Genomic DNA, 24872 nt, shown 5'->3' with positions numbered 1-24872 from the left:
GTGGTCTCCTCCTGCAATTATGTGCCCATGTTAAGCTCAAATTCACAGATTATGTTTTCATAAATTCATATAATATATTTTCATGCCCCTGCTTCCTGGGGTGCTGTCCACTTACATTTCTTGTATAATCAAGTAACCTATATCAGAAAGAGGGCAGAATTAAACTCAGGCAGAGCAGGATGTGTCATTCCATTTGGGTGTTTTTTCCCAATTTCCATGATATGCAGTTCATTGAATGGTTCAAGTTGGAAGTGACCTTAAATATCATCTCATTTCAGCTCCCTTCCACTATCCCAGGTTGCTCCAAGCCCTGTCCAACCTGGCCTTGAACACTTCCAGGGATGGGGCAGCCACAGCTTCTCTAGAAACCTGTGTTGGAGCTTCACCACAGTTAAGAATTTCTTCTGGTATCAAATATAACCCTGATACCTGTGCATTTGAAGCCATTCTCCCTTGTCCTATCACTTACCACTCTGCTCCTGAAATAAGCCTTTATTTTAGGAGCAAAATCTCCATCTGGGCTTCCCCCAAACCACTGCAGCTCTCTGACTCACAGCCAAAAGCCTTGGGTCAGCTTGGAGCAGGGTGTAGCAGTTTGGAATTCTGCTGATGGGCTGTATGATGGGAGGGGGAGAAATGAGGTCTCAGGAGGAGATAAAGTCATACAGTGGGCACCACGAGTGCTCCTGAGGGTATGAGGGAGCAGAGAAATCAGCTCTCTGGAGGGTCTTCATGATGGGGATCAGCAGCCTGAGCTGCGTGTAATAAGAGGGAAAAAAACCCTGCACCTTAATGAAGTGATTCTGTCCTGGAGTGAATTCCTCTTGCAGCTGTTGATGGCTGTTCCAGCTGGCTGCACAGGTTCATAAAGCAGCTTTCCATGGTTTGTGTTTCAACAATGTGCTTTTGTACCAACTGATTGTGCCTCTGTGACCCATGAAGGAGGAGTAGTATACCTTTCCCCCACATTACCTTTTCTCCTGCAGAAAGGGAGCTGCTGGGTTTTGGAAGGTGGGTTTGCCTGTGGCATGACTTGCTCTTTTGAGAAACTCAGGGTTTTTATCACTATTAAAAAGGGGAGGTTGGTCTATGCGTGGGGTTTTTCTAAATAACCTTGAAGCCTGTTTTCTGTCAGTGATATTTATGTGGCATTTTTAATGCTCTGGCTTTTCTTAGGGAGGTAGTAGGGAGTGGTAGCTCCAGGGGAATATTGTTCACTTTCTTGTCTTCAGGTTTTTATGTGAGCAAAAATGATTGTGGCACTGCCCTGGCACAGGGCCCATGTCAGAGGCAGAGGGGTGGTCAGTGACTTTGGGCATAGACTGACTAAAAATTGTCAGAAGCTCCACAGGCTCCACTTCTGTCACCTGGGACCTGCGTCCCAAGGTTACATGAAAGCAAGTCTGATGTTTATGGTCTCTAGAGCTGGGAACTTTCAAAATGCACTTCTGAATACCTTATTGAATTAGTGATAGAAACAAATCATTATCCAATTAATAATTAGCAGAATGCTTTTCAACCATGATGGAGAAGAGTAGTTTACAGAAGCATGAAGAATTGCTAAGCCCTGAGAAATTGTTCATGACAGTGTTTTTTTTAAGCAGCTCAGTTTGTCTTGCTCACCATTAGTATCAGGTGACCTTTTAACATTTGCTGGCTGGCCATGATTATGGCTAATTAATCCATTGTCTTATATATTGAATGCCAATCACTGTGGTATCTGGGCGTTGTTCTTGCTTTATGAGGTGGGGATAAACAAGTTCCTCTTTTACTCCTTTCAGGTCTTCTGACTTCTCTTTGTTTCCTGCTCTTTTCCTTCTGCAGGACGGTGCTTTTCCTTCCTTTCCCTTGAACCAGAACAGAAATGAGAATTTGTAAGACTTAGACCTCAGTTCTTTGATGGGTCCTTTTGAAGAACTGCAGAATGTAGAAAGAGGGATGTAGGGGTATAAATTGGGCCTCAAGAGTAGGAGCAAATTTGTCCCAGGTTTGATAATGTCCTGAGTACATGGTGTGGGACAATAAAAATGCTGTGGAACAGAATAGCTAGGTTTGTAGCTTTTCTGGAGAGCAAACTCTGGGCTTGTGCCTTCTTGCTGCAGTGATTTTCATTTTCCCTGACTGAAACCTTGTGAACTTAGACTTGAGTAAGGTTTATTTCACTTGGTCAATGTCACCTGTTATGTGAGACTATCAAAGTTGTCAAGTGCCTGTACAGTTCAGTTGAGTCTGGTGTGGAAATAAACTGCTCAGAAGGGTTTTGGTTCTGAGGCCCTGCTCTGACACTGACTTTTTGGACTGATTCTGCATTTGCAGCTTGGAGGGCGAGGGGGGAGCCTAAACAAAAATCCAATTCAGTTTGTTCATCTGTGTTTCCTACGGGTTTAGACTCGAACTGTTCTAAACCTATTCTCTGCAAATATATTAACCCTTTAAGCATACCTTCCCAACTGGAAATGCACATTTTCTCCCCATTGGTGTAGTTACTGCTATCAGAGTATCCCAAGACAGAAGCATTCCAGCTGTTCCTTTTTGGAAATGTTCTGTCTACCTCCCTGAGGTCTACAGTTTGTTCTGTACCAGGACCTGAAGCCTGGGCTGGAGGGAGGGACCTCTGCCCTGACCCACCAGAGCTGAGCAAGCCTGGGGTCAGCTCTAGTGGGCAAGCTGATCACCACTGACTGATTTACTCATCCTTACTGCTATTTAATTGTGTGTTAGCTCGTGGTCATTAGATATGACAAGCTTAAAAATACTTACCACAGGCTTTTCTGAATTTTATTTCTTTCTTTACCAAATCTTTTCTCCAGGAAAAAGAGTACACTTTTTTTCTTTTTATTCATGGCTGGCTTTTGTGATAAACTGCTCTATTTTGGTGGTGTCACCTTTTCCCTTGATCACCCATTCAATAAGCTTGAGAAATGAGTGATCTGCATTTTCCAGTTGAGCTAATGATTTGTCCCAGGTTTGGTTCATCCTTGTTTTTCTTCCTTTAATTTGGAAATGCACCTATGAAATCATGGATAGAGGTAACCACCTCTAAATACATTGCAAAATTATAATTGGTAGTTTGCCTCCATTTTCCTTCCCATCAGAAGACTTCTTGTATTGAGTTGTGCTCAGTCCAGAGGGTCTTCCTTTTCTAACTGTGTCTGGAGCATCCTCTTTGGCCATGAAATTGTCCTTTTAATTGCAGTTCATCTGCTTCTCAATCTGTCATCTGAGCTGCTCATACTATTTTTGAATTTCCATCTCCTTTGTTTTGAACGATTTCCCGTCGTCCCTTTGCTTCTCTCTCTTGTGTGGGATGCCAACAGGGTTTTTTTAATCTTAGAGGAACACAGGGTGCCTCATCTGTTCCAAATCAAAGCTGGAGATTTCTGTGCACTTGCATGGAGGTTCTGCTTTTGATCCAACAGGCAATTTATGGAAAGCAGGAGTTTATGAAGAGTGCTTATCCTATTCAAATTCTGCTGTGCTCACAACAACAGGAACCTGGAAGAAAAAGGCACCACAGACAAATAGATCCTGGTTTTGAATCACAGAGTGCTTAGCTGTGACCTGCACTCACCTTAAAAAGCTTTAATTATCTCTGAATTTATGAAGGGCACAGCAGGGATGTCAAACACCTCCTTACTCTCTACAGTGCAGTGTTTCCTTCTGTGAGCTCCAACTTCTGATGGACAAACCTGTCCTAAAATGAAAAGGCTTGGATTGACTCCCCCCATTTTAGGAGAAAATGAGCTGTTTTCAGATAGTTTTTAATCCCTAGATTTTAATAAGCATTCTGCAGATTTTTATTTGCATAGCTCAAAAGCCATAAGCAGAGCCTAATAGGTTAAAGGAATATGAGTCAGATCTGTCCTGATCTGAAAGCAAACTTGCTGCTCCTACAAGGTATGGGGGGAAAAATTAAAAAAAAGAAGATTGAAAATGCAACATCGAATAGGTGCTTACTTATTTTTGGAAGTGTATCAGTTTTAGTAATTACTGTGGTATACGTTTTTGCGCATCTAGTAAATTTTGTTTTGAAGAGTGAAATTGTAGAAATCCCTGATTTTGAAAACCTTCAGAAATAGGAACTTTTCTGAACAGACGTTTCCCTGTGTTTCTGAAAATATTCCAAAGTTTAATTTCGTTCTTAGTTTGAGTTACATTTTATATTGAAATTTCAGTTTTTAGTACAACCTGTTGATTTCAGAACCCAGCTAGGCTCTCTGTAATCACTTCCCAAAAATAACAAAGACATCCCCATTTTATCAACACTGCACCACAAATCCAAAACACAGTCCACTACCAGAAATTGTGAAGAAAATTAACTCTACCCCAGCCAAAACCAGCACTGTCTCTCTCTGTGGCCTTTTTATTACATGACTGGATTTTATTAATGGCTGTATTGCTACTAGAAAGCTTTTCAAAGACTGCTTGAGGAAGAAGCTTCAGCTAAAATTTCACCTTATTTTCTGTCTATCCCATCCCCTGACATGGGAATTAAGGCTGGATCGCAGGACTGTCCTGCCCTCGAGTCCCCAGTTCAGGACTCGTTGAAGCCATTGCCACCTTTGACTGTTTTCTGCTCTCTCACAGCTAAATAGCTTCTAAATTTAGCTCTGAAATCCTGGCTGGGTTCTGCTCTGGACTCTCTCTGACATTCCTACATGTCTCCTTGGGTGTGTGGTGACACTTTTAATTACAGCTGTGGCTGCCAGGGGAGCTGTAACACAGGCACAGAGCCTGGGAAGGACCTGGCCTCCATTTCTTGTTTGACTACAGGATTTTTACATATTGCTCCCAAAACAGTGCTCAAAGAATGATGATTTATTCCTTATCTTTTCCTTTGCTTTTTTTTTTTTTCCCCCTTCACTTTTTCAAAATTTGTTCACCATAAGAAAATTTGGCCACGGTTCTTCCTTTATGGATGTTAAAAGACTTATCAAATGAAATTGGATCACAGGACAACTGTTCAGACATTGAGTTCTCTGTGTTTTTCTGGCAACAGAATCAAAGATAAACAGCCATCAAAAAAGTTATTTCTGAATGGGTCAAACTGGCTATCAAAGAAGCTTATTTAAGGCAAGGTAAGACTTCCCCTGAGGCATTAGTACACAGAAATGCACATTCTTCTAGGTCTTTATCTTCTTAGAGAAAGGAAGCACGCATCTTAAGAAAAAATATTTAGAGACTTGGCTTTTGGAGCAGCATCTTCTGTAAGTGCTGCATTTAGTCAGAGTGATGTCTGTTGTTACTCCTTGGCTCTAAATACACATCTTTATTGCTTATCTTCTTGCCCAAATTTCTTTTATGCTTTTTGCTGCATCCCATAAAATGACCCCTTTGAAGAGGTGGCAGTGCCAGACTTTAAGAAGGAATGGCTTTTCACTGTCCTCAAACAGACTTTCTCATGTTTGACATTCACCATCAGCTGCCTCCTGCTGGACCACCTCTGCCCACCCTTGCTCATGTCCATCACTTTTGTTTCTATTGTTGGGCTCAGTTAGGGGATTTTTTGTTTTGTGGTTTTTTACAGATTGATTAAAGCTCTTCTATGGGACTTGGGAATGCTTTTAATGTGGAAACTGTAACTCAGTGTAGAAATAGTCTGTGGGAGCTTTAGGAGAGCTGTGATAGCAGGTTAATGCACTGGCTGATCTCCTGCCCTGATTTCTGCACAGGCTGTGGAAAGAGAATTTCCTTGAAATGTGGCCCATCTCTTCAGCCTTAATAACACATTTGTCACAAATACAGCCTGTTATGAGGCAAGGCTCTAATAAAATGTTACCATACTAAGATAGACTTAGAATTAACATTTTTCTCTCCCTACATGTCATTCCATTTAATATGCTATATTGGAAGTATGAAGAAATATTTAGCCTAACCCTGTTGATGAATTACATGTTCTAGTCCTAAGACCTCTGTATTTCTACTGCTCATGGAGAGCTTCATGATCCCTCTGAGATGTGTGGCTGCACTGGGAAGTGATGTGGGAGTTCACAGGATTTCTCTCATGTCTTATGTGGGGTTTTTTGCAGTGTTTTTTAAACTTTCTGCCTTTTATACAGCTCTGATGAGCAGGACTTTCGGGTAAATAAATGGATGACAAATAATTTTTGAGTGGAGAGTGACAATTCCATATCTTTACCACTGTTGGGGAGCCCTGTGGCAGTTGGACATAGCTGAGCTCCAACTGTGGTGGAGTTCAGTGGGCATTAAAGGGTTTAATGTCTGACACATTCTGAAGATTTTTCAGAAGCAACTTAATTAAAATTAAACCTAAACTTCAGCTCAGTCTGTTCTAAGGATTATCCTTGTGATACTGATGAGTAGTAGAGAATTTATCCTACCTTAGTCTGTTCCTGGGCCTGAAATACTCTTTAATAGCTCTCTGTCCTCCAAGGTTTGCAAATGAGGATGGTGTAAATTAAATTACTGAGAGGCTGGTTTGCAAATCTTCAAAAATCCCTCAGTGCAGACAGATATTCCCACTGTGACATCTTGGCTCTCATTTGTATTTGGTAACGTGGGGGAGTGTCCACTAACAACAGTGTTGTTTAACAGGATTGCATTGCCTTCTGCTTCTGAATTCACTGGAGTCCTCCAGCACAGGAGATTGAACTACACAACCAGAGAGCTCAAAGTCACACTGCAAAATTGAAACAAAAGTCTATCAGAAATTCAGTACATCAATACTCTGTGCTGGGGCCTGCTAGTGTCACAAAAACGTCCTGTTTCCCTCTCAAGGTTTTCCATCATATAAATGAGTCACTGCTCTCCCTGTGCCTGGGCTGTGCAGAACCAGGACTGTTCCCTTCTGCAAAATCGTGTTTTTGTCAGATGTTTTTTATAGTACAGCTTTATTCAAGGAGGTCAGATGCTTCTGCAGCAAGGTGACCTCTAATAGATGGAGTGAAACTCCTTATGCAAGCAGATGGGACCTGGCAGCAGCTACCTGGATTTTGGGAAAGCACTCATGGATCTTCCTGGTGCTGGTAATGGTTAGTGGCATCCTTAAAACAGCACCTGTATAATTAAAGTGTGCAGTTGGGCTTCTCACTTAGTGTTGATGGGAGAAGGGATTGAGGCAGAGTATTGATTTTAATGTATTGATTTGGAGGTCACTGTGTCATTCGCCTCCTGTGACACTGGAGAGGGGGCTGTGGAGGTCACAGCTGGCTCACAACCTTCCCCTGCCTTTCCAGAGCCTGTGTGACGTGCTCATGAGCAGAAGCCATTGAGTTTGTAAATTAAAGAACTAGGAATGTACATTTAAAGAAAAAAACTTTTTCATGCTGCTGTGAGCCCTCTTGATAATATTAATTGCACACCAATCTAATTAGTGTTCCTGTCTTCTGCAAAGTCATCTGCTGGTTTATTTTGTCTGAAACAAAGGCAATATTGTGATGCAGAATACATGCTAATTATCAGGATGCAGGGAGATGCATCACCATGTCCCATTCTGTCAAATGAAAGCCATAACGTTGTTGTCCAAGGCAAGTTGTCTAAATGAGGCTTGTCTGTGTCTTGGGGTCACAGCTTGGCAGCAGAAATGAGGTGGCATATTGTGTTGACAGTGCCCAATGTCATGGCTTCAGAAACTGGCAGAAAGATGCTCTCCACGGAGGGCCCCAAAGTCTGAAATTGAGTTTCCAGAGGAGCCTGAAACCATTGAGCTTCAGGACATATATGATTTACTGAGGGGGGGAGATACTTGCAGTGACATTTGGTGGCAGCTTTCTCCCAGTGACGGACCCTTGGCTCTGGAAGATTCTTCCTGCCAGGTCCAAATTGCCCAAGTCTGTATTGATCTTCAGAGCAGTCTGCAGTGCACATCTATTTGCAGGGCTGCTGTGCCATCAGGCCTCTGAGAGAAGTCAGGTGTAGGAGAAAAGGGAGTTTGATGGTCTGTGGACAGTTTAATTGTGTTCAGGCTTTAAAAAAAGTCTTGTTTTCTTATATAAATATCATCATAATAATAAAATATAAACACAGTTTCAGGTTTCTTTTAAAAACATGCCCGTACTATTAATTGAGTAGCCTGAAAAAAAATATAGTAAACAATCCATAATAAAATACAGTGGGCTGAGTCTTTTTCCTGATGTATAGAGGATTCCAACACTGCTAAGGGGAAAAAAAAAAAAAAGCTACTCTGTTCTATTTGAAGAAAACAGATGATTTTCCCAGTGGCAGAGTGATGAGCAAAGTATACAGAAAAACACAGCTGAGCTACTCCCCTAACTGCTATTGATCCCAGTGGATGGTTTTTTATTTGAGTAAGGACTTTGTTAAGATGTCAGGGCTCCCAAGCAGCCAGGCCAGCCCTTCACCATGGGAAGGCTGCCCTGGGAACAGAGAGCATCATTCCCACAGTTGGTTTTGGAGCCTGGACAGACTTGTGCAGTGGATTTCTGCCCTCCTGCATCACATGTTCCCTGTGAGATGAATGTACACTGTGCAGTACTATTTATTTGCTCTATTTATTTGCACTCAGAAGGCAGCAGACGAGACTCCTTCTCCGGAAGAGTTCTCAGCTTGTTCTGCAATCTGTTACAAGGAAAGTGCTAATTAATGAAGATTTCCTTATTGAGTTAAAAGATTAAATATATCAACTACCAGGGCTTGTATCTAATGCCAAGTGTATGCTTGGAAGTTCTTTAAGGAAGAAAACTGTAATGCAGAATCAAAAGAAATTAGAAATCATAATGCAAAGTCAGCACCAACCCAACTGCTTCCCCGGGATTTATAGAGTCTGTGAAATTGAGCAATAAAACCAACCTTTGGATGAATTTCAATAACAATAATGTTGAGTTAAACTTACCAGCCTTCTTTACAAGTCCTCTCTGGTCTATTTAGAATCTCTAATCAGTCTGCTATGAGATAACGTGAGCGTGTGCATCTTTTGTTGAGCAAGTGGGAATAAATTAGCTAAGGGTCCATTATTTGAGCCTTGCAAAATATTTGATGTGGAAGTTATTTTTGCGGGGTTTTTTGGCTGTGCATTTACTGAATGTAAATTAGATTATCTCCTAAATTTCTCAGCAAACTAATAATGTGTAAAATCTCTCTAATCCTTGTGTACTATAAAAAAAGAAGATTAAACATTTGTTCTGTGGCAAGATTAAATCCTTTTCAGCTGCAACTCAAGTTTTTAGCAACTTAAGTCTCCCAGACTTACTATGTTTGGTTCCCTTCAGTTAATAATTTTCTGCCTTGAAGCAGGATTTAGGTTTTGAGCGGGGATTATTTGGGACGAGGTGCTCCTCTTGCAGCTCGCAAGCTTCTGGAGCTTTGTCACAAGCTTCTGGAGCTTTGTTTGTGCCATGTGGCCCATGGCCAGTGGCTGCCTTATTCTTGGCACACTGGGAAAGCCTCAGCCACAGAAGTATGATCAGCTGGTGGAGTTAAGTCTCTGAGCTGCAGTCTGTACTCCATGCTGAGTTTTAACCTGAGGTAAAGCAAGAGGTTTTCCTTGCAGGGGATCCCAGAGCTTCAGCTCAGCAGAATTTGGCCCACCAAATGCTGTGGTCCACCAGGTCTCCTTTATAAAGTCTTTAGCTATTACATTTTTAGCACTGCTTGGATTTACTGGTGTTATTTTGTGATATTTCACAGTCAGTAATCAAGTGAATGTGAATATTAATTGCAAAATGAATCAATTTTTTTTCCCCCCTCTACCTTTGGTCTGTGTAATTAGAAACATTTCTCCTGTGTCACTGTCCACTCTGCTGCTCCCTACTTTGTTAAAGGGTGATCTCTCCTGTCCCACAGTCTCCAAGGGAAATTAGCAGTGTTATTACCAGTGGCAGCTGTGGTGATGCACAGAATTGTCCCTCTCACAGTAATGACCTTGAGTTTTATGAAGCACCTCAAGGTTTACTAACAAGGGTAGAACTGCTAGAAGTTTGTTAATTGAAACCATGAAATATGTTAGAGAGGATACAAATGAGTTTAAAGCCAATTCAATTAGAGGTGCATCTGTTTCCAAAGCTGCTGGAGAAATGTTTATTTTCACATCACTTTTAAGCCAGCCTCTTGGAATGCTGCTGGCACTGTTGTTTAACGCTGTGTGCAGACCTTGCACCAACAGCAAATTTATCTTTTGGAAGTGCAACAGTCAGGTGGAAGTGTCCCTGAAGTTTGCTTGTAAAACCACTGATGTCCTTCTTCTCCCAGCACAGTCCCCTGTGGTATCACTGACATCCCCCAACCCATCACCCAGCTGCCTCCTCTTGCCTTGGCTCTGCTGGGTGGCACAACAAAAATGGGACAATAAGAGTTTTTGCACCATGTATTTGTGTCTCTCTGACACTGGCACAGGGTGCCCAGAGGAGCTGTGGATGCCCAATCCCTGGAAGTGTCCAAGGCCAGGTTGGACAGAACTTGGAGCAACCTGGGATAGTGGAAGATGTTCCTGCCCATGGCAGGGGGGTGGAACAAGATGAGCTTTGAGGTCCCTTCCAACTCAAACCTTCTGTGATTCCATGGCAGCCACCAAATGATCCTCCCGTTATCCACCTGCTGTTGCTTTGTCTCTGGGCTGCACAGGAGAATTGAGGTGAGTCAGGGCTGCCACACTGTGTGTCTGAGCATTCCCAGGACATCCTGTGTGATCTGTTGGTGCTTTGTTTGTTAGAGACACTTTAGAGACTCCATTTGTGGCTTGTTGAGCAACAAGCACACTGTTCTTAATGAATAAATGATAGTAAAATGAGCTGTGCAGCCTAAGTCAATGCATTTGCTCATCCCACTATGTTGACAGTGTCTCAGTAGAAAAACAATAGCACTTAAATGTATAAAAGGCTTATTTGGTCATCCAGACCAATTTTCCCTGCCAATTCCCAGTAGCAAGTTTCAAAGTGCCCACTTAAATAATCTGGTGTTCTTGTCATTACCTCCTGTGACATCTGTGTGTGCAGCTCCAGCTCTGTGGTGTTCAGGAGCCTGCTGTTGGCCCAGTTAGGACAGAGGTTCTCATCTGCTCTCTTTGAATCAAATGAGCTTTATTTCATCAGTGTTTGAGATTTTGAGGAATAATAACAGTAATAATAATTTTTAAAAGGAGGTTAAAGGAAGCTTCAAAAAATAATCTAAGAATACATGGAAAGCAGGCTGAACACGGCTGAAAAGTAGAGTGCATTTTTTCTGTGGAAAGTTTTGGAAACAACAATTGTTTGGTACCAGGTTTTACAGAGGGGAGGAAAATGGGAATGTGATGGATGAGTGGGAAATTTAAGGATGACACTGACAAAACCAGCTGTGTAAACTCAGCTTTGAGTTGGTCTCCCAAGCTGAGCAACAGTAGCTCAGAAATGTTATTTACTTTATTCATATTTTGTTATGGTAAGGTTATTTCTCTGGATAGTGGCTTGAATGTAGAGTTCTTTATTAATGGATTGTTTTAATAGCACATTGGCCTTGGGGCTTTTGTTTGTTTAGTGTTGTGCCTCATGCCAAAGCTACAAGTTTTCTAGGCATGCCAAAACTAGGATTATTGTGGGTCTTTTTAGTCCCCTGACAACAGCAAGTTATTGCTTGGCTCCTACAGAAAAAAAAATATCCTTGTCTCACAGGCAATGGATGAGCTGAGTACAGTGTTTTTTAGTACTCATCATAAAAAGATAGCCATAAAGGCATTCTCTGTCTGAGCAGGGAGGGCACATCCTAGCAACATTTTTGGAGGAAAATTTTGGTTGAATGAAATCTTTGCTCTATGGATAAATACCTTAGTGTAGGATTAACCCTAAATGGTTGATAGAAGAGTAATGGCAGTCTGTGAGGAGATCTTGAATGGGATATCTTTGGAAATTCTGTGGCTCACTGAGGGATAACTCACAGCACTTCCTGGGGATGGAATACAACACGTTCTTCAGTCTTCACAGAACAATCTGTGTTGGAAGGGACCTTTTAAAGGTCATCATGTGAACCCAGTGAGCTCGACCAGGTTACTCCAAGCCCCATCCAACCTGCCCGTGAGCACTTCCAGGGAATGGGCATCCACAGGTTCTCTGGGCAACCTGTGCAAGTATTCTACCATGTTAATTGTAAAATCTTCTTTCTTGTATATAAGAAAGATGTTTATTATAACTTATTCTTCATCTTACTTTTTTTTTTTTTGGTAGTCTATTTCTTTTTTTTTTTTGGTCTTATATTTCTTTTTATTATAGATGTAGATCTAGAGCTGCCTAAAGACTTAGCCCGTTTCACCTTCTCTGATAAGTTGATAACCCCTCTGACTAATCCTACTTTGAAACAAGGCACTTTCTTTGTTTCTGTTGAGAGTTAATTACCCAGGCTGTCACACAGCCCAAGGAAAGATGATATTTCATACGGTGGTGGAACAGAACTCTTTAGAGAACTGCCTAAGAAATGCTTCTCATAAATCTATCATGAGAAAATTTCTTTTACTTATCATAATGTATTATGAATTGCTTTGAGTGGCAACCTAAGCAGGTGGAACAGAATATCAGGGGGATATTTGAGAGTTTTATTTAGGGGAAAAAAGTGAGTCTGTTTTAGAAATATTTGTATATGTGTGTGCATGGATGTCATCTCACTGAGGTAAGCATACAAAGTTGACATATCTCAAACATTCCAGTATCACTGGAATGGACTAAGTCAGAAATAATTAAGGTACCAAATTCCAGTGGCTTTGGAGCTGTAAATGAAGAGGCACCACAACAGAGAGAGATCAGAGGCAGCAAAGACAACCAGAGCACTCTGTATGGGCACAGGTCTGCAGCACTGGGGAAGAGTTACGGCGTGAGTTAGGGGGGGAAATGATTGCAGGTGTCAGGCTGCGGGGTGGCCGCCGTAAAGAAACAGGAACAGCACCATCACAGGGAATCAGGAGAGGAGAAATAGAGCAGCACTGAGCTGAAGGAGCTGTTGCTGCTGCCGTTTTTTAAGGCACTGTTTACAAAAGCAACATCAGTATTTCTCGTACCTCTAGAAGGAAGATATTTTCCAGTGGATGGATGCCTAAATAAGCCTGAAACCTTTCTTGATACTGACTTCGACATGAGGAGCAGGAGGGAGGCAGCGAATTGCTGCTGTGGGTTGGTGCCCAGGCCGTAACACAATTCTGGTTCAGAGTGAGCAGCAGGCTTGGGCATGGTTCAGCCAGTAAATCCAGCTCTGAACCAGAATAATCTCTGTGCCTCAACCTTGGTGTTTCATGGTTGTCTGGGGCTGTTGTCTGGGGGTTTTGGACAGCAGCTGCTTCTGGATTGAGTTTTGTTGTTTGGGTGTTTTTTCCTCTCTGTGCCGCAGTGACTGTCACCTGGGTAGATGGGGGAAACCCTTCCTAGAAGAGTCACAAATTGAGTTAATTTGGTATTCTGTAGGTGAGGAATCAAGAGGGAGTGTTTGCATGATGAAAACCAAACAGAAATAAAGGGCATAAAAACGTGAAACATCAGAACAGTGGTAGGGATGAAGTTCAGTTATTTCTATAACCATCATTGCCAGAGCTGTCAGAGGGATGAAGCTGCCTCTAATAAAGGCTGATCTGAGCAGCCCCTGGCTTTCATGATCTAACATGAAATCTCTTTTTTGTTTAAATTAAAATCATACATACAGACATGACAAGCAGATAATAGGAACCAGGGGAGAATGAATGCAGCATGGTAAGTAGGAAGGTGCAGGATTATTCCAGACTGCCAACCCAGGACTGGTGCCACTAATTCCCTGGAGAACCCCCCAGGGTTTGGCCCTCTCTGCTGTTCTGCACACCAAGAGCTCCAGAGCCACTGCTGGGCTCTGCAGAGTCTCTCTTCCCAAATGCCAGCTCCTAAAACTGTGGGGTTGTGCCTTTTTGGAGGGACCTGTTGGATTTTGATTCACGAGGTGCTGGTCCTGCAGATGTCTGGTGTTGTGATTTTAAGAGATGATGATCTTGTGAAGGCTTTCATGTCAAACTAGCTTAAGGTGGAAGTAAAGCTTTAAAATGCCATTTTTGAACATAAAAAGCAAAGCATTTGGAAAGAGGTACAAAGAGAACTTGTGAGGTGTGGGAAGCAGGTTTCATCTGCTTCTCCTAAGAATAAATCCCATACTGTTCCAGCTGGCAGGCAGGTCCCTCACACATCTGATGGGAGCTGCCAAGAGAAGAGCGAGCTCTGTTGCCTCCCCCATCCTGTGGTTCTCTCTGCTGAGGAGAGAGCTTGTGTCTGTCTCCTGCCTGTGCCAGCCCTGTAGATGGCCAGTGTAATGCAGAAGTCATTCACAACAGGGCTGTACACTTAATTCTCCAGAATTTGTCATGGATGGCCGCAGCCTAATAAGGAAGGTAATTAGCATATATTGGTGAGCACCAGCTTCACAACAGGTACTTTTGCCAGCATGTGTCCTTTACATCATTCCTTTTTATCACTGCCTTCTTTGGACTAAACCAAGTAGAAATTAATTTTAGTCACTGCTGTTCTTCACAAACAATGCCATAACCTCGCGTTGGATGGTGTTGTCAGTCTGCCAGATGCCTTCTCCTTAAGAAGTTCTTGTTTTGTGTTGGTTGCACAGGTCACATCAGAAGATGGAAGTTCATTGGTTGTGGTGATTAAAACCTGTCTTAAATCTTTGGTTTAGGTTACATTGAAGAGCCTTGCACGGTCCCGTGCCCGTTTGATTGCAGATTAAGCGATTGGTCCAGTTGGTCTCCTTGCAGCTCCTCCTGTGGACCGGGGGTGAGAGTCCGATCCAAGTGGCTCAAGGAGAAGCCCTACAATGGAGGTCGTCCCTGCCCCAAGCTGGACCTCAGGAATCAGGTGAGCCACGTTCTGGTAGCCAACAGAAATCTCTGTGCTGTGTTCTGAGTCGGGATCCAGAGTTCCTGTGCTGGTGAAGAAGGTAAAGATAGGAGTTATCTCTGGCACCACACCTTGGGTCACCTTTTGTAGGCAATCCTTGACCTTCTTGAGGACTGAGGGAGAAATGCTCACATTTCAGCAGAATTTGACCTGAAACACCATATTTCTTATATGAAGAAATTGTTATCTCCCAGAGCACAGCAGGCCCTGGAGTAATAATCCCACCTGGACAGTGTGTAGACATCAGAGAACTCAGATGTCATGGATATTTTCAAAACTTTTTAATTTTTTTTGAGACTCTGGTTGCTGTAGAAATGTTTGTTAAATAAAAATTGCTATTTTTAGCAACATTTCCCTTCAACACAGCCCAGGTTCCCTTTAACATTAATCTCTGTATATTCAATATTGAAGTATCCCATCAGAGGAAAATAATCTTTAAATTACTACTCTTAAAGGAAGATCAGCTTCTATTTAAATTCCACTTAATGCTGTATGCATTTCTGCAAAGTGCACAGTGATTTCCTACGTTTGCTGATTAATTCTCTAGCACTAATTAACACTGATGAAGTACTGTTTAGTTTTGTCTGCCCTATATTTCAGATTCAGCCATGAAAATTAATTAATAGGACAGAAACAGTCATGCTGAAGGAACTTCATGTATATGTTATGAAGAATTTGAATATGTATATGTATGAAATATGTGATGTGTAGAAGTACTTCAGTGGTATCATACAAAGATCTATTTGGTAGGTGCTAGAGATGGTGGATCAGTTGTTTTTCTGCACAACTATTGCTGCAGCAGTCATGTCCTGGAATGCAGCCCCACTTCCAGCTCCTGAGTATGAACTTGCCTCGTTTTCCTAACAGTTAATTTTATTTTCCTGTGAGAAACTTGGTAAATACTCCTTGTTTTTTTTTTTTTTTTCCTTCTTCTTTTTCCTTATTTCTGTTTGGAATTCATTGGAAGTAGGCTAACCGAAGCAGCAGGGACTACAGAAATATAAAACTGCCATAAAGTGTATGTTGTCCATAGCTCAGTGCTTTCCTTAATAGATCAGACAGATCACCAGAGAGGCAAAGTGAAATCCCACAGTAAGTGATAAGGTAACAATAAGCTCCTTTGTAATGAAAAGATACTGGGGTTTGTTACCCACAGACACAGCAGACTCCTTCCATTAATAGCAAACTTATTGCCATCATGTGTTACTTATTCCCACACACATTAGAGTTGCCAGTTTCAAAAGCCTTTCAGAGGATATTAAAGGGAAGAAATTGTTCAAACTTGGAAGTTATGTCTTTGTACAGTTTATTGGTGCACAGTGCTTGCAAAGTGCCACGGCTGGTATTAATATAAACGTGGTTGGTGCTTTTTGCCTCTTTACTAGGAGCACATGTCATGATCTAAAACCTACTGAATTCATTAGATGCTTTCTGTTGCAGGCTGTAGTACAAATAACATAGAATATGTGTTCAGATTTGTTTGTTTAGGTTTGTGGCTTCTTGTTTTTCAAGGTGTTTTTTTGGTTGGTTGCTTTTTGGAACTTTTGTTTCTTCCTTTGTGAGTTTTTTTAAGATAAAACAGAAGCTATTTCTCACTGCTTTGGCACACAAATGGTTTTTCTTCTTGCAATTCAGATTTAAAGGACTGAGTGCAAATCTATATATTTCAGAGCTTTTAGGGTAAGAAGAAATGGTTGTGCTAATAAGAAAAGTGTGTATATATGCACACAAATGCACATGTTTTGCCTGTGATTCTTTTCAGTGCCTTCCTGAATGCTTCTCAATACATTGTGAGCTTCAGAAGGAGTTTTGCTCTGCATCCACTGGGATTGGACTTCCAGCCCAGATTTAACACACTGAGGTCCCTGGGCATGTTGCAGGATGCACAAGTTGCCTACCCAGATGGTGAAGTAAATGAGCTGGTGGCACTGCTGCTGAGCTAAGCTGGACACATACCATTAATCCACTGTCAGGCAGATTGTCTGCTGCTGTTCCCGCTGCTCTGGGCAGCTTTTAAATCCTAGAGCAAAGCTCTACAGGTTCATTATATATAAAAATGTGACATCCTAATTATTTTGTATAATCTGGATTAAATACCTGCAGTAAATGCTGGCTTTTCTTTGGTATCAGATAGGGGTAAACTATACAGCAGTAAAGAAGTACAGCACCATATAGCTGATACAGCTGAATTTTACTGAGTTTTACTTTCCAGTGGCTACTGTGTTGTGTTTTATGCATTTGTTAAGATTTTAGATAACTTAGAACAAATAATTTTAGATAGCTTAGAACACTCCTCCTGGTGTTAGTAGATTTCACTTATGATTTCCATTTTATTTCCTCCAGTATCTTTAATTATTTTGGTTTTGATTATTGCTTCTGAAGTTGGGTTTTGCTATTGCTTAATCAATTACTTTGGAGAACTCTCCATTTTTCTACTGGCTTATGATTAAATCCCTCAATCATTTTGTGTCTTTTTCTTAAGCCAGATAATCTTTTCACCCTCTTTTTGTGCAGGGTGCTGTCTAGACTTTTTGGCAGACCCCTGTGTATCCTTTTCTCTAGTGCTTTTCAGATACTTGACATAAATCTAACTATAGTGTTACTTGAAACACTATTTTAGCAATTTTTTCTTACCATTTCCCACCATGTCTGGAGCTCTGCCAATACAGATATTTAGTAAAGCTACTGCTTTGGACAGAGGGACAATTTACATGGTCAAAAAAAATCTATTTTGTGAATATAAGTAGTTATTTGAGTCACATAAATTGCGTTGTAAAAGATCCCCAAGAGTTTGTCCAGTCATGGTAGTGCAGCTTGCTTGTGTATTAAAGATAGAATATTTTAGGAGAAATTTGATTTTATACAGAAATAATGGCATGACCCATTTCTGTACGATATTCTGTGGGGTTTGTGCTCCTTATTCCACAGAGAGTTTGACTCTTCTGGAGTACCTTGAAGCCATTCTTTTGGATATGTTCATCTGCCTGTACAGCCTCTCAAGCAGCCCACACTTTTTGCAAGAAATGTGAGAAGTAAACTCAGAGTTAGGAGAATTAATTCAGCTTTTTTGTATTTATTGTTCTCATTGTAGGCAATAGACGAGGTTGAGCCCCTCAAGATTTTATTCCAGGCTATTTTCTAATAGAGGTGCCAAACATTTGCATGGGCTGAATGCTCATGGTATTCTGATAAAATCACTTGATTTGATGTGGTCCCTTTAGCCTTAAACTCTGTCTGTGTTGCTGCCCTGTGAAATTAAAGGATAAATTACAGTATTTGGAGGAAGAGATGACAGTATTTTAACGCAGCTCCATGTAATATGCAGAATTACTTTTGCCTTTTACCTCTTTGCAAATGGTTGAAGAGCTGGCTAGCTACATTTTGCTCCATCTCTTAAAGAAAATGGGCTTTGCATGTAGGGGCTGTGCAGCTCTTATCTGAGGATGTGATTGCTTCTGAACAGCCGATTGGATTAGGGGGTCAGCTGGCAGATGTTCTTGGCTGTGCTGTGCATGTTAAAAGAGGTGTAGCATTTACATTTTTCCATCCCTGCTCTCCTCTGAATGCACTTACACAGCATGCAGTTGCTATTTAATATGTAGTTCTACATGATGAAAGGTTAAATATGAGTTAAGGGGGGTTTATTGCTTGAATATTCTTTTATAGGTTTTTAGGATTACTGTGAGAAAATGCATCTTATTTTCAAGACTCATGAATTCCAAGGATTATTTTTTTATTGATTGCTCTTATACATATTCTTGTCAAGGTTTTCCCTCCTTCTCCTTCCTCCCCCTCTCTCCCTTAGCCAATACTGCTAAAGGACAAATACCATAGCAAGTAGTTTATCCCCTCTATTTATGCTGTATATATTTAGGCAAACGTTTTTAAAGGATTGGGAGTATTTGTAATGGCAGGCATAGCAGGAGAAAAATGTAGTGTATTTAGAATGTAAACTTACTGCTTTCATTAAAATGAATATTTTATTCTTAATGACACTTTCTGGTGTTCACTGTAGAATGTGAGAAATACAGACACTTTGCACTTAGAATTGCAAGTACTGCTCCTGAAATTGCATAGAGGAGTTTAAGGAAAGGGAAAAGGAGGGTGGTGGTAAGCTTACAGACCAGATCTCTCAGGTGTAAAGATGTATGAATTTCTGGAATTTTTTTCATAGCAAGTAGCTGCTTTAGATCCACTTGCACTTCAGAGAAAACAGTTATTTTCAGCATTTTCAAAACTTTTAGGCTACTGTATTAAAAGCTAAGTTTGAACCCAGCATCTCTCATTGCTGTCACTGAATTAGCTCCCATCTAGTCCCTGGCTGGTGAGTCCCATGTATAACCTTCTCCTTGCAGCATTAGGAATTGGTCTTCAAGAATATCATTATTGATGTACTAACTATAAATAGCTCCTGCTGAAATCACTTCTTTTATAATACAGATTTCTAATTTTCAGAAAAGTCACTGAACTTTTTGAGGCACTCAAAATCTCTTCCTCTCATGGATTTCAGGTGCTAGTGCTTCATTCCTGAGCCTAGAGCTGTATCAGTCCATCAGCTGTGTCAGATCCCTTCCTGTGCCATGCAGGAAATCATCTGTCTTGCATTTTTATCTGACTCTATCAGCACTCATTTGCTTCAAGTGCAACTTAACTTCTGGGGAAAAAAAGTCCTATTCTTAATCTCAGTTTTACCTTCAGAAGATCTGATCTCCTCCCATTCTGCCTTAAAGGAAGGAATTACAGCATAAAACACATCTGTCCTCTGATTCTAGTGCAGTTTTACAGTATCATAAAAATGACAAGTTTTTTTGCCTGCTGCACTAATGTGGGAGAATTTTCAGTGTCAAAAAATAGCAAGAACCTCCTGTTTCCCTTTACACTTTTCTTGCTGTGACTGGGAGTTTTGTACTAAACTGCAATTTAGTTTGTTAAATGAGCAGAAGTAGGAGCCAAATCTGAGCAGCCTGAGCAGTATCTCACCTGCCTGAAGTGAGTTTCCATGTGGGTGGGTGTTGCTTCACTTCCTTGGGAACTTGAACCAGTCCCATGTTCTCCTCCAGGAGAATAACCCTGTAGTGTCTACTCTAATTCTCAGCATGTATTAATTTTAAATTCACCTTCAATAGCTATCCACACTTGATTTTCATTCCTCCTGCAGGTTTTCTGTTGAGTAAAGAGTCATATAAATATATTTTCACAATTGCCACTCATAAAAAGCTTTAGCTTCAGAAATTGAGCTGTTTAACAACTCCCTCAAAAGTATTTTTCCCTTGGCTTTTTTTTCCTAGATAGCTTCCCTTTAATAAAAAAGCAACTTGATGTATTGTGTAATGCTGCTTTCTGTAATTGTGAGAGAACATTTGCACTTTGTGAAGTTAAATATGTTACAATGTCAATCTCCTTCCTGGCATTACTTTCAAATCCAAAAAAATTAAAAGCCTTGTGCTAATTAATTAAACTACATTTTTGCTGCCCACTGAAGCCCCTACCAATTTTTCAATGAGATATATACCAAAGCATGAACATTTGGTTTAAATGAAATTTATGTGTTTGCATCTCTGGAACTAGGAATGGAACATAATTATTTCTGATTCAAATAGAGTTCCTAGGTTTGTTGTTGAAAGGACTATTTTTATTGTTCAATGTGATAGCTTTTTGCAAAGTATAGGAAAAGACAGGAATTATACCTAAAGTGCTCTGTCTTGTTGATTTCTTGTAGAGGAGATGGAATTAAATTGGAGATCAGCCATAGAAAGCTGGGTGGCCCAGTGAAGAAAGTATTAGCATTTCTCCTAAGGAACTGAAGTTCAAATGGTTTAGGCAATACTTTTTTTTTTTTTTTTTTTTTTGAGGAAAGGAGTGTGGTTTGTGCTGAATCTCTCGTGGACAATATGTCATGTTGGAGGACCTGCAAACAGCATGTGCCATAAATCAGCGTGACAGCATCTAACACCGAGACTGAACTTACTCTTGCTTGTCTTTGTCTTAGGAGCAGGAGAACAAGAAGGATTGATGCCTTGGTTATTCCATGGCAGCAGTTTTAATCTTAGTTTGTTTTTTTTTTCCTCCTTCCTCCTTTTAGGAAGTTTTTTAATTTCTTTTCTACAAAGTTTTGTGATTTCTTCTCAGTTTTAGGTTTGCAATCGTTACGGAAGGGAAGATGCTGCATAACAGTTAAAGTGAGGACCTAGCTTCTGTTCTAATTAGAACAAACCCAAGAATATTCAGACAAAAAAATGTTGGTCCATCTTTACCTTTTCTCATATGGTAAAAGATGTGAGAAACAGTTATTCATCATCTTGCATTTTATCACACATGATTTAGTTTTCAGACAGACTCAATTACTTCAGAGAGAGTAAATTACACTTTTGATGAGTTAAATGAAGATTTTGACACGTTTTCCTTTTCTTTGCTCTCTTTCATAACTCCTTTCAAAAATTAATTTCCATAATATGATCTCGTTGATTGCAAAAAATTGTTTGCTACAACGTAAGACACAAATGTGGAAATTTCTTTTGTAATAGATTCTATGCCAAGTCATGAAATTCATGACAGTAATTTCTAGTTCTAAGAACCTGCCACATAAAAACTTCAAAACTTTTTGAAGTGTGAATGCAACAAGATGTTGGACAGGAGTGTGTTGAGCAGGAGGCAGCCTGGATCTGTCCAGTGTAGGGAGCTGCTGTGTAAATCTGAATCACAGCGCAGAGCATCCAGCAGGAACAGAGGTGGAGCTGAGTTGCTAAATGAGGTGCTGGTGTTGGCCTGATTTTGCATTCTATTACCATCAGAAATCAATGTGAAGCTGTTGGTTGTTAATGAAGATTTTGGTCACTTCTTTAATTTTGTTAGTGGGCAGCAATGTCTTCAGAAGGACTGAATTTTGTCATAAATACCTAGCAGATTCTGTGTGTCCCCAGTTTAAAGCTGACCCCATTCCAGTGGATGGCTTTATTCCTGGGAGGAACAGGAGTTTGTTAAACATGGTCTGACTCACCTGCATGCTGCGAATATATCCTGAGCATTCAGAGCAGAAAATTTCTATTTTTCTGACTGTCCTTTATGAATAAGAGAGAATAATTGGAAATGAAGTTACTGCTCAGAGAGGGAGCAGAGACATGAAGATGTATGCTGTGTGAATTCATCTGTCAGAGCTCCTGAGCAGCCAGGAACTCTCAGGAGCCTCTTGCATGATGGTCATTAAAATAACCTTGGTCTTGCCTCTTTTAAAGTATTTAATATTGTTCTGTCTCTGTTGCTCTGTCTAGAGCAGTTCTCATTGATTAATACTTAACAAGTGTTAATATTTTTTCTGCTGCAGACGTTTCTTGTGGCCATTGCTCAGAAATTATAACCAAATGGTTTGTTGGGTTTGCTTTGTTTTATGCTCTGTAGCTGATTGATAGATTCAGAAATGGACTTCATTTTCTTTTTATGTTGTTTAATTGGTTTCTTCCTCCAAGACAGCAGAATAAAAGTGCAGATGACCTTCTGTCCTCCTCTTGACGTCCCCCCACATGCCTGGAAGGATTGTGCTGGGTTTGCTGTCAGCTAAATGTGAGCGCTTGAACCACAAGCTGAATGCATGAATTTTGCATCTTCTTGAAGTGACAGCATCAAGATCATCAGCATTACCAGATTGCTGGCTGGAATATAAAGCATTCAGAGATTTCAGATTTCAAGGCCCAATTACAGCTCTCTGAGTGGTTGTCAAATACAGCTCCTGTGTCAGGGCTCCTGTTTGCAAGGGCTCTTTAACCAACGTCAAAATATGCTTTAGTCACATTCAGGTGGGTTTGGGGAAGGACAGGAAAAATTTGAGACATCTCTCTTGTACAGCAGTCTGGGGCTCTCCCTGCCTCCTGAACTCCTTGTTTTAGCAGGGCTACCAGGAAGAGAGTTGTAAATACGAGTTTGCACAAATTCAACTAATCCTTCCTCATTATCTATAAATCATGGCACATTTTTGAGATATAAATGAGTGTGTTGCAGGCTATAGCCACCACTAGAAAAACCAAAGGTGAGCAGATTTTTATGTATGAATGAAATGCCAAAGGATAGATTCTTCTTCTCCAATAAGATGTATATTCTGTCCATTCTAATTTTATTTACTGCTTCTCACTGGAGGATTGCATAAATCAGCAGTCCTGTGCAGTTTGTTGTGATTTATTGCTTAATTAAAAGTTATGAAGGCTTTTAATCCATCTATAATTTATATTATTTTTGAGTCAGCTGTTTCCCATATTGTAACAACCAGGAAACTTGTATCCTTTTATGAAGGGAGCATTTTGTGAGCCCTTGGATTCGCTGATAGGTGTGGCCCATAGTGGTGCCAGATTGACTTTGGAGTTCAAACTCAGAGCCAAAGATAATTAAATTAAATATTAGTGCACTTAATAAAGTTTCTCCAGCATCAATTACAGTTTGATGGCAAATGTAGTCTATGTGTTTTTAGAGTTACAGATTAATTTTAAAAGGGATGCAAATCCTGTGTGATTTCACAATGAACAGATGTTAGCTACACATTAATAATTTAAAAAGCAGGCTTAAAATGGTTATGTAGATTTTAATGGAGGATTAATTTGGTTCTAGTGCTGGACCACATGTTGTTGTCAAAACAAAAGTTTTAGTGTTTTGTTTTAGTTTGGTTGTTGGGGGATTTTTTTTTTTGTTGGTAGATTGGTGCTGTGTTTTTTTCATATTTAAAGTTAAAACCAACATACAATTTAAAAGCAGACTCTTTTTTTTCTCTCTATGGATTTCAATTGAAGAATAAAAATGCTATAAAAAATTCAATTTTTGTAGTGGTGGCAGGGATGGTTGCCTTGAGAAAGAGCACTCATCTGCTTTAAACTTCAGTAGGTTTGTCTCCCTCTTTCTCAAATATCTTTATTATTTGAAAAGACATGCTAGTGTCTCTAGCAAAGCTTTGTCCAATCCTGGCATTATAGTTTTCAGTTAGAAGGTTTTGAGGTCAGCTTGGATTTCACTGATGGCATGGGTTTTGGCAGGAATGAGGGCTCCCTTCAGCTGTGAGGCAGCTGCCCTCTGTTGGTTAGCTCAGCTTGGCTCTGGTTTCATTTGTGATCTGTGTGGTGGGATGGGTGGGAAGAGCCTTCCCTGAGTCCCAGCTGTCACTGCTGTTTGAGACCAGTGGGGTCCTTCCAGGAGCCCCCCTCTCCTCCTGGTGAGGGGTAACCAAACCCTCAGCTACTCTTAACCTCACTTTCAAGTTTTTTCCTACATAACTTCATGTGTAATTACAGTGGTGTTACTGAACAGGCTTCTTTGTTTCTTAAACAAAAAATTTGTTCCTCAATTTGTTTTTTTTAAAGCCATTTTCTTTGAAATAATATTTTAGAATCATGAATAAAAACCATTGACGTGGTTTGCTATAAAATCAGGTAGAAAATGTTGTATATCACATTACATAAAAACTGTAGACAGCTTTTGGGTAGTCAGGAAGATTTTTATCCAGGCTATTCTGGAGGACTTTGAGAACTGGACAAATAGAAGTTAGCATGAACTTTGGCCATTAGAAATGCCAAACCAAATAATATCTGTCAACTTTGCTGGTCAGTCTCCATTCAAATTCCAATATCTGTTAAGTTTAAATGTCCTTTATGCTCTTATAAGTTAGATTTAAATTATTACTTTGAATTTTAAATTATTACTTCACGAAGTAAAAATGAGAATTTTTCCTTCTCTAAGTGACATTATGAGCTTCATAACTTTCTAATTAACTACCAGGCATAAAGATACTCCATTCTTGTCTGAGCAAAAAGAATAAGGTGGAAAGGTTTAGCAGCCTCTTCTAAGCAAGTTTTTGAAAAGGAATGAAGATCTAGTCATAAGCTACTTTTGTAGTGTCTTATTGTATATATATTTAACTGATGAAAATAATTAGTGTCTGTTTGTTGATGCTGTTATTCAGTGTTCTATTTAGTACATGGAGCTCATATTTTTCCTTCAGTATTAGAAGATCTTTGCTCCTCAGTCCATGCTTCCAGATCTTGCAGCTGCAGTGTTTGGACAATCCTGAGGGTTGTCCTGAGGTTGGAGATTCCCTCAGCT

At 40.4% G+C, this 24872-nt stretch overlaps 1 protein-coding gene across 1 annotated transcript in view; it reads left to right on the top strand.

Annotated features, from left to right (window-relative positions):
• Positions 1 to 24872, top strand: part of THSD7B (thrombospondin type 1 domain containing 7B) — a 243921-nt gene that overhangs the window by 153096 nt on the left and 65953 nt on the right. The window contains exon 15 of the mRNA XM_059852540.1: positions 14578 to 14756. Coding sequence (XP_059708523.1) covers positions 14578 to 14756 — 179 coding nt within the window. The remainder of the gene's footprint in view (positions 1 to 14577; positions 14757 to 24872) is intronic.

The sequence above is a fragment of the Haemorhous mexicanus genome, chromosome 8 (genome assembly GCF_027477595.1).
Source record: "Haemorhous mexicanus isolate bHaeMex1 chromosome 8, bHaeMex1.pri, whole genome shotgun sequence".
NCBI lineage: Eukaryota > Metazoa > Chordata > Aves > Passeriformes > Fringillidae > Haemorhous > Haemorhous mexicanus.
Note: the sequence above shows the minus strand (reverse complement) of the source record. Positions and strands in the feature narration are given on the sequence as shown.